This window comes from Podarcis filfolensis (genome assembly GCF_964270895.1).
Source record: "Podarcis filfolensis genome assembly, chromosome: 17".
Lineage (NCBI taxonomy): Eukaryota > Metazoa > Chordata > Lepidosauria > Squamata > Lacertidae > Podarcis > Podarcis filfolensis.
Window position 1 is genome coordinate 6,386,817 of NC_139621.1, and position 14,486 is coordinate 6,401,302.

General features: G+C 40.8%; 1 protein-coding gene across 7 annotated transcripts in view; it reads right to left on the minus strand.

Moving 5' to 3' along the window:
- The window catches only part of TYK2 (tyrosine kinase 2), a 52,334-nt gene that overhangs the window by 34,122 nt on the left and 3,726 nt on the right, over nt 1–14,486 (minus strand). For all 7 annotated transcript variants that reach the window (XR_014542969.1, XR_014542970.1, XR_014542971.1 and 4 more), the window contains exons 2-3: nt 6,550–6,754; nt 1,414–1,537 (exon numbers count right to left, since the gene is read on the minus strand). Coding sequence is in view for 4 of the 7 variants with exons in the window: in XM_083592897.1 (XP_083449023.1) it covers nt 1,414–1,537; nt 6,550–6,754 (329 nt within the window). In the remaining 3 variants the exon portion in view is untranslated. The remainder of the gene's footprint in view (nt 1–1,413; nt 1,538–6,549; nt 6,755–14,486) is intronic.

Here is a 14,486-nt window from a genome sequence, read left to right on the forward strand (position 1 = left end):
ACACAGTGGTAACACTCCTCTCCTACCTAGCAGTTTGACACATGTATACTGAACAACATGGGTGACAGTACTGGTCCTATGGAACCCCTCACAACCGGGGTTAGAATAGTGACGTAATATCCAGATGCTAACACCAAATTTATCCAGTTATTTCACAAGCGTCTGCAGAAGCTGCTAACTCTAAACTGAGAATATGCTCACTGGCTGGGTACTTGTCTGATATGTTAAAAGTCCTTGCTTCATAAAGGTCGTTCAGAACCAGTAGGAAGCAATGAATATGCTTATTCTGAATGCCTTGTTTCAGCATATCTGTGTAACTGTGCTAACAAAATAAACCAAAGTACTACTTGAGCTTGTCAGGGCCACAGACTTGACCAGGCACAGGCAAACTCGGCCCTCCAGATGTTTTAGGCCTACAACTCCCATCATGCCTAGCTAACAAGACCAGTGGTCGGGGATGATGGGAGTTGTAGGCCCATAACATCTGGAGGGCCGAGTGTGCCTATGCCTGGACTTGACTAAACTAGGTATCTTTTATGCAAAATGGTACCTGCCTATTACCATTATGAGTGGAGAGAATTCCAGCACATGATCTTCTTTACAATGTAAGTATTTTTACATCTAATCACCATATACAGTGTGTGAACTTTTTAGAAAGCATATGCTTACAGTATGTTGTCTGAGCTCTGGACATAAATCACAGAGAAGGAGATCAACCTGCTTCTTGATTAGTTTTGAGCACTACCCAATTACGATCAACTGACCTAATAATTCAGGGGTCAGCATATTCCCCGGTACCTGCTACAACAGGGACAACCAACCTTACCAGACTGATGGGCACATTTTGTATTTTCAGAGACATGGCCATGGGTACCAGTCACAAATGGCTGCCATGAGGTCATGGCATAACACAGAATTAGAGGGAGTGCAGTCATTCCTGCTTCTCATCCCATCCCCTGCACAATCTCAGGTTTACCATGGGAAGCTATGTCCTGCTATTTCCGATTGTGGAGATACAGCAGTTAAACGCACAAGGGGAATATAAATGTTTAAGATGAAGAAGTGAAGTGTACTAAACAAGAAGGGAAAATAGCACTTCTTGAGGAGTCTGGGGATTTCTATTGCATGGTGTCCAAAAAACTCACTTACCAATCACAGTTCTGACTTCCTTCACCAGCTAAAATCACTGACAGGCAGGAGAAGCTAGGTTGGCTCATTTCACAGAAATCACTTAGAAGGGTACCTGCACATTTTGCTCCATAACTTTTTATCTAAATGAAAGCTCAAACATCTTCATGGGCTCATGGGTGCTAGGCAGGGGGCTCTACAAGCACCCAGTTGTAACGCCAATAAATATTTAATCCCAAAACAACAGAAGTGAAGGTGAAATACATGGGGAAAGGATGTTCTTACCTCAACCGAAAATGCAGAATCAACTTAATGCCACTATCTATGTCAAACACATGGTTAGGAGGGAACCATAATTTGGCCAGTGGATCATACAGTGCAAAGAAGCTCAAGCAGATTGGCGTGATTCCTGTGGAAGACAAAAAGATCTAGTAAGAAATGTTGAAGGAAATTATCATATTGGGCACAGCTCGGTAGTCACTCCTTAAAAGGCACTAATTTCTAACTGATCCTTTCCCTGAGATAACCCTGAGCCCAGGGTTGGGGAAACGATCAATACAAATAAGATAGCATATTAAATGAAACCAAGAAAGCATCCTTGTCAGTTGTAACATTATCTTTACTGCATCCCAATGTCATCTAAAGGCAGAACTGAGGTTCCTATCCCCAGGATTAGGGTGCATACACAAATGCTTTTTTTCTTTTTAGAGAAAGGACCTCCTGCTCTGAACTTCCACTGAAGAGGTTTTAGGCACACACAAACATCACTCCAACCTGACTTAAAGTACCGTATTATGGAGCTGCATCAGCTGCTGTGCTGGGCAGTACAGAAGTCAGCGGCACATAAAATTTTACTCCTCTGCTCCTGGGGCCCATGGTCTACATGTGCAGGTGAGAGGTGCCTTTTTAAAAAAATCATGAGGGCAATTTAAAAAGCTCCCAGCATTAAGAACTAGCACAAAAGCAAGAAAGATTTCAGTTTAGAAAACTAGCACTATGGGGAGCAGGCTATCTGCAGAGAGCATTAGAAATGTGGTCCTTTGCCTGCAGTCTGAAGTGGTACAGTCTATTCTACCTCAAAACATTTATCTATAACCTGTTTTTCAGCTAAGGTTGGCTCCCAAAGTGGTCTACTATCTACACAATGGTATAATGTAATTAGGTATATGCTGGCATGGTCGCAGAGGTGGTCTCTTCTAGTCCCTGACAGCTGGTGACCAATGGACTAGGTTTCAGGATCTCAGGATCTTCCTTCCAGGAGAAGTTCCACTGAATGTGTGGACTAAGCTTCAGCTCAAATACATTCACAAATATAAAAAGGGCAACAAAGCTCATAAAATCCCACTGTTCTATAAAGTCAAAGCATGCCACAAGTCTACCCCAAAATGTATAGAATGTGAAGGTACTCCTAGGTTTGGATCCAAGCGTTAAGGCCCTGCCAAGCTAAAAAAAAATAGGCAGAATGCCCAAGGCTTTAAGCCTAGCTGAACAGCTTCAGATTGTAAAGCAATTTGCAGTCCACGGTCATCTATCAGACTTCTTTTATGTAACTGCAGATTTATACAACTGTATGTGATAAGGAGCTGCAGGAAATCAAACAAACCACTCATCCCCCTACAAAATACTTTTCTAGTCCTTTTATTAGAGATCCTTTTATCCTGGGGACTTCCAGGGGAGGGATCACAGCAGACTGAAGGTATTTTGTCAGTTTTTTACCAATGGTGATAACAGTGTGATGTTTGCTGATAGCTAGACACAAGTCTGGCTGCCAGCTTCACTTCTTTTCTTTTCATTTTTAATATATTTTTATTAAAGATTTATTGGTTTATGTGCAATGCCTCTTTTTTCAAGTTATATTTTCTACAGATCAGTTTCATTTGTTGAGACATTAGTGCTACATTGGGAAGAAGGGGGAGGGGGGAATGGTGAGTGGGGTGGGGCCAGGTGGCAATGCTTGTATTCTACTTACTGTATACGTGGGGTTTTGTGTCAGGGTCACTTGTCTGGGTTCTCTTTACTATTCACTTGTATTCCTTTGGTGGTGAGAGAGGTTGGAGTTGGCCTAGGGTGTGGTTGTTTGTTTGTGATTGGCTGTGGTGAACCTATTTTTCATGTGTGAGTGGGATGTGTGTGTGTGTTTTTGGATCAGGTTAGCCAGATTGATTCAAATGCTGTTGGCGGGTTCTTGTTATTGTCTTGTTGAGCTGTGTATGTGATAAAGGGTAACCATATTGGGGTGAAGGCGTCTTCTTCTATTTGTCCCCGTGTCAGTTTCAGTTTGTTGGTTAATTTTTCTAATAAGGCTGTTTCCCATACTATTTGATACCATTGGTCTATGCTTACTCCTGACAGGTCTCTCCAGTCTCTGGCTATGATGTTTCTGGCTGCCGAGAGTAGGGGGGTTATGAGCTCTTTGTGAGTGGGCATTATTGACTTGGAAGATGTTTAGTAGGGCCAATTCTGGGCCAGTTCTAATACTTGCTTAGTTATTTTGCATATTTCTTACATGACTGACGTCCAGAAGAGTTGGATTTTAGGACATTCCCACCACATGTGGAGGTATGTGCCTGTGGAGGTACATCCTCTCCAGCATTTTGGTGATGTTCCCGGGCATATTAGCATTTGTTTCCGTGGTGTTAAAGGTAAAGGTAAAGGGACCCCTGACCGTTAGGTCCTGTCGCGGACGACTCTAGGGTTGTGGCGCTCATATCGCTTTACTAGCCGAGGGAGCCAGCGTACAGCTTCCTGGTCATGTGGCCAGCATGACTAAGCCGCTTCTGGCGAACCAGAGCAGTGTACGGAAACGGCGTTTACCTTCCCGCCGGAGCAGTACCTATTTATCTACTTGTACCTATTCACTTCTGAAAAGGAGCTGGAAAGAAGGGATTGCTCCTCGTGGGACAGTGGGACTGCTGAGGGGCTCATCTCCTGCCCTGTGAGTGAGTGACTGGAAGCTGAGAATTGTCAACTTGCTCAAACTACACTGCAGTCCTATTATGGGCACCAAGACTACCTCCCTTTCTTAATTGCCTTCGGAATGAGATAATTTACAACCTAAAAGAGTTTCTAAGTCTGTTAGCAAAAAGCAAAAACCAACACCTGGTGAGTGAACTGCTTTCCATAATAAAGAAGGAGAAGGCAAGCAAGCTACTGTTCACGCCATCATAAAAGTGACAAAAAGCTGGATTTATGGTGTGAAATGAGAAAGTTTTAAATGGACAAGGGACATATATGAAGCTTTTTATTTTTTCTTACTCTTTGACTAAAGTGTTTTAAGTAATTGAAAGCTACTTTGCCAGCTAACACTGTATTCCTGAGGATGGAATTTGCCATATCTCATGTTGTTGCCAAAACAAGGTTAAATTGCTGAAGGGATAGAAGCTGTTTAGAGACAGAAATTCTAATAAAGTGAAGCAAGAAAAACTTCAACATTCAGAATGCTGCTTACAAGAAAAGGAAAAGAAGAAAGAGAAGTGTGGGGAGAGAATGAGATCTTCAGGGTCCCTGCTCACTGTGGATATTCTTATGCAGATGACGACAGAGCAAACAAAGTCTCTTAAGAGGTCAATAGAGACTTTAGAAGAAGAATTAGAAAATTTAGAAGATTAGAAGGATCAGTCAATAAAATAGAGGCATCCTATACACAATTGACTGGGGAAGTAGGCCAATTAAATGATAAAGTTGAGACCTTAGAAACAAAAAATGAAGTGATAAATAGAGAGATGGAAATATGTTTGGATAATTCAGCATTAATGGAGCTGAGAAAAAATGAGTTCTGCTTAAGACTCAGAGTAATTCCAGAGGAAGGAGAAGACATCAGAACCAAAGTTATTAACCTACTGGCAGAATTACTGAGAAAGGAAGTGCTGGATGTGAAGGCAGAATTAAATGGGGAGATTCCAGCAGTTTGACTTGTTTTACTATGATGCTGAACTTGAAAGAAATTTGAGAGGGAGGGAGGGAGAGACGTGAAACTACTGTGGAATAGTGATGGGAAAGTAGATTATTTGGGAGACGGGCTGTGAGAAGAGGAGGGAGGGGCAGTAGAAATATAGTTTTAGGAGCATTCCTCCTAAATAATGGGGGTTGGGGGAAGAAAGGAGGTCCCAAACCTCACCAAAGCAACCTTCCAGCATTACAAGAAAGGAATGCCCAAAAACAGGAGGACAACAAAGCACCCACTCCACTCTTCCCTGATTCCCTTCCCACCTCAGCCATGTTGCAAGCCTCTCTCTCTTGCTCCCTTAAATTGAACTAGATGCTCTATCAGGTGGCAAAAGGGGGTAGGGGAGATGATTGCCTGGAAGAGAAGGAAGAAGGGGAGTGACACCAATGCACCCCTCTCCTATTCACCAGGATCCAAAAGCAGAGCTGAAAATGCTCCTCATTAAAAGGAGCTTTGAAGGAGAGGTGGCAATGGGTGGGCTGAAAAATCAGCTGCTACAGCCTTCAGAAACGGGGTGGGGGGTGGGGGTTTTGCTACCACAGAAGGACTAAGCTTGTGGTAAAAGAGCAGCTTGTTTGTTATGTATGCAAATTGTTCCACAATTGAAAGTCTCAGAACATCAAAAGGCTTCCTGGGGAGCAAGACTGAAAGGGAATGCCAGAAGCTCAATAGTTGGTAACAGCTTACCAGCATTTGTGGTCAGTCAAGAAGGCTGCCCTCGCTCTCCCGCTCAAGCAGGTGGTGCTGTGGAGATTTCAGTTGCAATAGGAAATCTCGACTTGGTCAGGAGGGGAGTTTCACAGACATGAGGCCAACACCAAGGAGGCCATATCTCATGCCTGCCCACCTAATTAGTCTCACCGGTGAGCACATTAGCAAGGTCCCTGGAGTTTTCTTAAAGCATAGGCAAGTTCATACAGGTGATGGAAGCTGCTCTAACAACTTGGTCATTTAGGGCTTCAATGATCAACAGCAGCACTTAAATGGGCTCAGAAATACACCAGCAACCAGTGCATCCAGTACAAGAATGATGTCACATGTTCCCACAGCCTTGCCCCCACTGGCATCTGAGTGGCTGCATTTTGTATCAAGCCATCTTTAAAGGCTGCCCACATAGAGTGCAGTGCCTATATATCATTACAGTAGTCTTGTCTGGATGTCACTGGAAGGCAAGGTCTGCCTTCTCTAGTTAGGACTGGTACACCAGCTACAACCCTAAGCTAGCAGAAGCCACCACTGCCACCACATATACCTCCATGTAAAATGTTGAGTCCAGGAGGGCTCTCAGACAGTGAGCTTGCTCCTTCAGGGGGAGTACAACTCCACAGAAATCCAATTGCAAGGCTCCACTGCAGCCCAAGCCTCTGGATGTCATATTCCAATGGTTTTCTATAGATATTGAACAACATGGGCGATAAGGCACTTCTCCAAGAAGGGCTACATGTTTCCCTAAACAAGCCCTATGGGCCACTTACCAATCTTCTGTGCAATATCGATGCAGATCTCTTCAGCACAAGGAGTCCCTTGCATATAAGTCTGGTACTGTTCCTCCTGCTCACCCTGCCAGTGAAGATATACCCTCAGCCCTCCAGAAGGTGAAAAACGACACCCCTCCATGTCTGATTCACTGTGCTTCACTGCACAATGGCACAGTGGCATTCTGCCAATTCTTCCAAGTCCCTAGGTGGGAGGAAACAGAGACCTCATTAAGGAAACCTAAAACGCTTTCAGGAAACGTAGTCTTCAGCAACGCATACTCTCAGGAACATAGAGAGTGTGTGTAATACAATGTAATATATATAGTGAATGATTCACACCCCTACACCACTTCCCTTTTGATAATATCAGGAAGAGCTTCCAAATACATGAAGTCTAAAACAGAGAAACAGGGTTACAGTCAGTTTGTTGTTGTTTTTTTAAAAATATTTATTGAAATTTTACAAAAACATAGGTTTACAGAATACAAAAAAACAAACAAACCGTAGGAAAAGAAAAAAAGAAAAAGAAAAAGAAAACATACAAAAATACATAAAAAAGAAAAAAGAAAAAAAATACAAAATACAAAAAACAGATAGATAAAAAAGAATTAAAAACAAACCCATTTTTTGTAACTTTAAACTCATAAGCTTGTTTCCTTGACCTCCTCACACCTCCCCTTTTTGTATTCCCATTTAAATAATCAAATCAGCAAATCCTTACCCTCTTTCGTTTATCTTAACTCTATATCTTAACATATTATAACTCTATATTTTCATCCACTATCAATTCATTTTTGCATATTCTCATTAACTTTGTTGCTAATGCCACTTATTTTCAATCCAACATCATTTTTAACATTCATTAATTTTACAGTGTTTCTGCAGATAGTCTTTAAATTTCTTCCAATCTTCTTCCACCAACTCTTCTCCCAGGTCTCGGATTCTGCCAGTCATTTCCGCTAATTCCATATAGTCCATCACCTTCATCTGCCACTCTTCCAGGGTGGGTAAATCTTGTGTCTTCCAATACTTTGCAATGAGTATTCTTGCTGCTGTTGTTGCATACATGAAGAAAGTTCTATCCTTCTTTGGCACCAATTGGTCGACTATGCCCAGGAGAAAGGCCTCTGGTTTCTTCAGGAAGGTATATTTAAATACCTTTTTCATTTCATTATAGATCATCTCCCAGAAAGCCTTAATCTTTGGGCACGTCCACCAAAGGTGAAAGAATGTGCCTTCATTTTCTTTACATTTCCAACATTTGTTATCGGGCAAATGATATATTTTTGCAAGCTTGACTGGTGTCATGTACCACCTGTATATCATTTTCATAATATTCTCTCTTAAGGCATTACATGCCGTAAATTTCATACCGGTGGTCCACAACTGTTCCCAGTCAGCAAACATAATGTTATGACCAATATCTTGTGCCCATTTAATCATAGCAGATTTAACCGTTTCATCCTGCGTATTCCATTTTAGCAGCAAGTTATAGATTCTTGAAAGTATCTTAGTTTTGGGATCTAACAATTCTGTTTCCAATTTTGATTTTTCCACCTGGAAGCCATTTTTTTTGTCCAAATTGTAGGCCTCTCTTATTTGATAATAATGAAGCCAGTCTCGCACTTTATCTTTTAATTTCTCAAAACTCTGCAATTTCAATTTATCTCCTTCTTGTTCCAATATTTCCCAATATTTCGGCCATTTGGCCTCCATATTGAGCTTTTTCTGAGCCTTCGCTTCCATTGGTGACAACCACCTTGGGGTTTTATTTTCCAATAAGTCTTTGTATCTTAACCAGACATTGAACAATGCTTTCCTGACAATATGGTTTTTAAATGCTTTATGTGCTTTAACCTTGTCGTACCACAAATATGCATGCCACCCAAAAACATTGTTAAAACCTTCTAGGTCCAAAATGTCCGTGTTCTCAAGAAGCAGCCAGTCTTTCAACCAGCAGAATGCTGCTGATTCATAGTAAAGTTTAAGGTCTGGCAGGGCAAATCCGCCTCTTTCCTTTGTATCAGTTAATATTTTAAATTTTATTCTGGGCTTCTTGCCCTGCCAGACAAATCTAGAAATATCTCTCTGCCACTTCTTGAAACAGTCCATCTTGTCCAAAATTTGCAATGATTGAAACAGAAATAACATTTTTGGCAATACATTCATCTTTATAGCTGCAATTCGACCCAACAAGGAAAGCTTCAAATTTGACCATATTTCTAAGTCTTTTTTCACTTCTGTCCAACATTTCTCATAGTTATCTTTAAATAGATTTAAGTTCTTAGCCGTCATGTTAACCCCCAGATATTTTACTTTCTTAACTAATGTTAAACCTGTCTCCTTCTGAAACCTCTCTTTCTCAATCGATGTTAAATTTTTCTCAAGAACTTTAGTTGTTGACTTGTTCAGCTTAAATCCTGCCACATGACCAAATTCTTGAATTAGTTCTAATACTCTTTTCGTACTAGATTCTGGCTCCTGTAACGTCAAAACTAGGTCATCTGCAAAAGCTTTCAATTTGTATTGTTTGGCTCCGACCTGAATACCTTTAATCAGACGGTCCCTTCTAATCATATTTAACAAAACCTCCAGGACCGAAATAAAAAGCAATGGGGAAATTGGGCAGCCTTGTCGTGTCCCTTTCTCTATCTTAAATTCCTCTGTCATCACATTATTAACTATTAGCTTAACCTTTTGTTCTGAATAAATTGCACTTATACCATTTTCAAACCCTTGACCCACCCCCATCCCCTGAAGATTTTTCTTCATAAAATTCCAAGAAATATTGTCAAAGGCTTTCTCCGCATCTATAAAAATTAAAACTGCTTTAGTATTAATGTTCACTTGCAACTTCTCCAAAATATTAATTATGTTCCTTGTGTTGTCAGACAAGTGTCTACCTGGGAGAAAGCCAGCTTGGTCCTTATGTATCTCTTCCACTAATACTTTTTTTAATCTATTAGCCAAAATATCAGCAAATATTTTGTAATCCACATTGAGCAGGGATATGGGGCGGTAGTTCTTAAGTTGTGTCTTTTCAGACTCAGTTTTCGGTATAAGTGTAATATAGGCTTCCTTCCACAACTCTGGCGCTTTCCCCCCCTCCAAAATTTCATTACAAACCTCCTTTAGTGGCTGAATTAACCAATCTTTCAAAGATCTACAGTATTTTGAGGTTAAGCCATCCGGCCCTGGAGATTTACCCAACTGCATATTCTGAATGGCACCTTCTACCTCCTATTCTGTAATTTTGTAGTTCAGCATTATCTTATTTTCTTGAGAGATTTTTTGTAATCCATTTGTTTTCAAAAATTGGTCTATATCAAACTCTTTCTGTGGCCCTTGTGTATATAACTCTTTAAAATACCTCTGGAAGCATTTTCTAATTTCCACTGGATTCTGAATGTTCTTTCCTTCCACTTCCAAATTAGTGATAGTATTGAGCTTTTGTCTTTTTTTCATTTGCCAAGCTAACAATTTTCCACATTTATTAGCCGATTCAAATGTCTTTTGTCTCATTTGTTTAATTTTCCATTCAATTTCCTGGTTCATCATCTTCATATATTGCACTTGATATAACTTTATGTCTCTCAGAATCTCTTGTGACTTTGGTTTCGCTCTTAGTTTCTTCTCACCCTCCTTTATTTTTTCCAAAATTTTATCTTTTTTTCCATTTTGGGCTCTCTTCTTTATTGTATTCTGTTGGATCAGAAACCCCCTCATAACTGCTTTACTTGCATCCCAGATTATTCTTTTTTCAGTGATAGTATTCAAATTTATCTCAAAATAGTCTCTCAAGGTTTTTTGGGCCTTCTTGATAACCTCTTGATCTCTAAATAAGGTGTCATTCATCCTGCATCTGAAGGAACCGGTTGGTGTTAGTTTCATCTCCATTTTCACAGCATTATGGTCGGAGCAAGTTTTTGGGCAACTTTCCACTTTTCGAGTCTTAGGTGCCAGTCCTCTAGTTACAGTCAGTTTGTAGAGGAAAGGCAGCTCAAGCAAAAGGATAATGTGGAGTATCCACAGATTGTTTAATTTTTCCAGAATCCACATACACTAGTACCCAAACAACAATCCTTCCTAGCAGCTCTAAAGCACAGGTAACAGCAGGGCTGGCCCAGGGTCTTTTGCCACTCCAGGCAAAACTGAAAATGATGCCCCTGCAGCTGGGAGGGGCAGCATTGCTGTAGCAGACCCCTGGATGGTTTAGTCCAGTCAAAGGTGACTATGGGATACAGCACTCATCTTGCTTCAGGCCAAGGGAACTGGCGTTTGTCCACAGACAGCTTCCTGGGTCATGTGGCCAGCGTGACTAAATCACTTCTGGCACAACGGAATACCATGACAGAAGCCAGAGTGCATGGAAACACTGTTTACCTTCCCACCACGGCTGTACCTATTTATCCACTTGCACCGGTGTGCTTTTGAACTGCTAGGGTGGCAGAAGTTGGGACAGAGCAACGGGAGCTCACCATTGCCACACGGATTAAAAAACCTCCGACTTTCAGATCGACAAGCCCTAGAGGCTCAGTGGTTTAGACCACAGTGCCACCCATGTCTCATAAGGTGGTGTAAGTGGTGGTACCACCCGTCCCAGCTGCCCAGAGCCTGCCAACCTGACGCAGCTGCCTCACTGCACTTCATGGGTGATAGTGAAGTTACCCACCAGCACATGAGAAAGCAGGCACATTATAAATCATCACATAAGGCAGAAATGGGCACAGGAGCCAAGTGTTATTCAGTTCATCTTCTCACTGTTCTAGCTGGTAGGGAGGGGTGCATTATATAGGAGTCTCATCCAAGAACTATAATGGACCTCATGGTGTTTCCTGCTTGGCAGGGGGTTGGACTCGATGGCCCTTGTGGTCTCTTCCAACTCTATGATTCTATGATTCTATGATCATTCAGTTCAACCCACTGGGTTGAAGCCATTCCTGAAAGAACTATTCTTTTCTTCACAAACAACTGACATGGTCAACATTAGGAAATATTTTCCCATCTCTAAATCTAAGACTAGTGATCCCAAATGAAAACACACTTTCCTGCTTAATGTACAATGAAGTGTTCTTTCATACCAAAGCAGGTGCAGCAAGCATTAACTCAAACATCTGGTCAAACCAGAGGTCTCATTTCTTTCAATAGAGACCAAAGGATCATAATACCAGCCAGGTCTTCCTGGCAGTTATACTATGCAGCAGTAAAATTCCAGTCTAGGAATGCAATTTCTTGCTGGTTGTTTATGCAGAACAAGTAGGAAGAGCAGAATTCTGTACCGCCACCCAACTGTTCCTCTCTACTCCTGGTATTTAAAATAAAATAAATAAAATAAAATCAGACCTACTATTTGGCTTCTGAAAAAGAGGAGGTTGATTCACTTCAGGATCACAAATTATACGGAATATATATTTATATCCCTGTTACTGAAAACTATGTGTTATGTTGTTTAAGGAGTTCATCTCAAGTTCATGTAGGACACATACTTGATCAAAGGACATGCTGCTTTTCCTCTCCTTGAGCATTCCTATTATAGTAATTAAAAATAAATATATCTCTACAAATTATACTGGTTCTGCAGTCTAGGTTTCTTTATCTGAATTTGGTATGTTTTATCCTAACATTTTTTAACACACACATACACGGGCAGGGGAGGACGACCCCAAATCAAAGTTAACTTGAGAAGAACATGTGTGCAGTGTTTGAAATTAGCCAGGTGCACTTTGCAACTGGGGCAGGTCCAATTGTGACCCCATGGAGATCTGTGGATGCCAGGCTGATGGCTGACATCTCAATCTGGCTGCCCCCCCCAGGTTTCCTAAGTAGGTAAGCAGAAGAGCTTATTTGTTGCATTTATATCCCACCTTTTTCTCCAACGAGTACATGGTTCACCCCGCTACTCAGTTAATCCCTACAACAACCCTGTGAGGGAGGTTAAGAGGCTGTGACTGGCCCAAGGTCACCCAGTGAGTTTCATGACTAAGTGGGGATTTGAACTCTGATCTTCCAGGTCCTAGCCCAATACTCTAGCCACTACACCACACTGGCTTCCTAGAGTACCTCTACTATGCTATGAGATAAATTAAATAGGTAAATAAATATGGGGAAGGCAGAATGCCACTTAGAGAAGGATGTGAAATATTTTCCTTGAAGCTTGAATTTGTTTTATTCTGGATTGCTTTATTTGATGTTTTAATATGTTGTAAACCACTTTGATTTTTTTTCATTTAAAATATAAAGTAGTATAGAAATAAAATGTATAATAAGAACAACAATAATAAATCTAACCTGGGGGAAATGGCACCTAGACATTCTGTTGTGGTAACCATAACCTATGTTTAAGGTGCCATTTGACAATTACCTTATATTTCTGAGTTTCTAACACTGCATGTGTGGCCAGATTTTCTGAGGTAAATGGAAAGGAATGCCAAGCCAGAGGAAGGGTGCAGAACAATGCAGAATTGAATTTTTTAACTTCTATCTCTTGGAACCTATCTTTCAATTCCAAGAGTTTCACTTTAAAGGGAACTGGAAGCCAGGTTTCAGAGGCACACATGCACAAACATTCTATTAATGGCAAAAATAAACAAATGGTTTTCCTTTAAAACTAACAAGTTTATTTCCATTCAGCATCCTATGCTCCAAACCAAGTATTATGGGCAGTAAGAGTCAGCATTGTCTAGCAGATAAAAGTGCCTGAACCTGGACTTTGAAAAACCTCAGTTCAATTCTGACATAATCTACCAACTCTCTGGGTTGTCTCAGGTACTAATCTTGCATCCCAGTGTCAATTTCTGAGCAAAGCTTGAGGATAAGTGTTGCCTCCACCCTTTCCTCAAAGGAACGAAAAGCAAGCAATCTGCATGTATTTTGACAGCACTTCTTGTTCAGCATATTTTCTCTTATTTATCCTTTTGTGTGGAAGTATGTGGTTATAGGGTGTTAGGACTGGAGCAAAGATCTGTCATGAAGTCCACTGGGTGGCATAGGCTGGTCAGTCTCTTAGTCTATCCCACCTCTCAGATTTTTTTGGGAGCTAGTGTACATTGCCTTGTGTCCATTGGAGATGGATATAAAACTAATGAATAATAATCATTAATATATGTTGTCTGCCATTTGCACAGTCTTATAATTGTGCAGCAACTTGTAGCTGAGCCTCCAATATTAAAGCCAACACACTCTATCCAGTACAATAGTACAGTGCTGAGAGATACACCATGTGCTCATTTCTACTCCAAGAGAAATACACTATATGCATCTTCCATTTAACAAAGTATCACAGCTGCATTTGAAGTAAGGCCTGAAATTCAGAACTTCTTCACCACAATTAGAAGGAATGGGAAAGAGTTTGCTACAAAGCACTAAAATTAACAGACCACATTCAGTATCTGCACATCTGCTGTACTAAATAATACAGGACTAATCACTTGGGAGAATAGTTAAACAAAAAAGGAGATTGAGATCCAGGCTGCCATCCTTGCCGACTCAGATCTGTGGCCCATGGGCAAATCAAGTTCTGTTTACTTTTGGAGAAAGGGAAGATGTATAAAACAAGAAGTGATTTCAGTCTGAACAAGAATGGACAGAACAAGCACGACAAAACAAACAGGAATCCATCCACAGTTACCTTATTGCTTAGTCTTAGAAAAACAAACACAACAATATGTGCAACAGTGTTCTCTTCAGAACCCTGATTAGTTGAACTGTGCATCTATGAAAAGCATTTGAATAATAAGCAAGATACTTTACATCCTAGACCCTTCTTTTTATTAGGCTCCCATTAAACTGTCAAACCTGCAATACACTAAGAAACTACCTTCTATGTTTTCCTGTTACAACACTTGTATGATAAACCCATTGTATAAACCCAAGCAGTCAGGCAGTTGGCTAGGTCATACTTTGGCAATGAAAACACCTTCATTCAAGATAAGAAT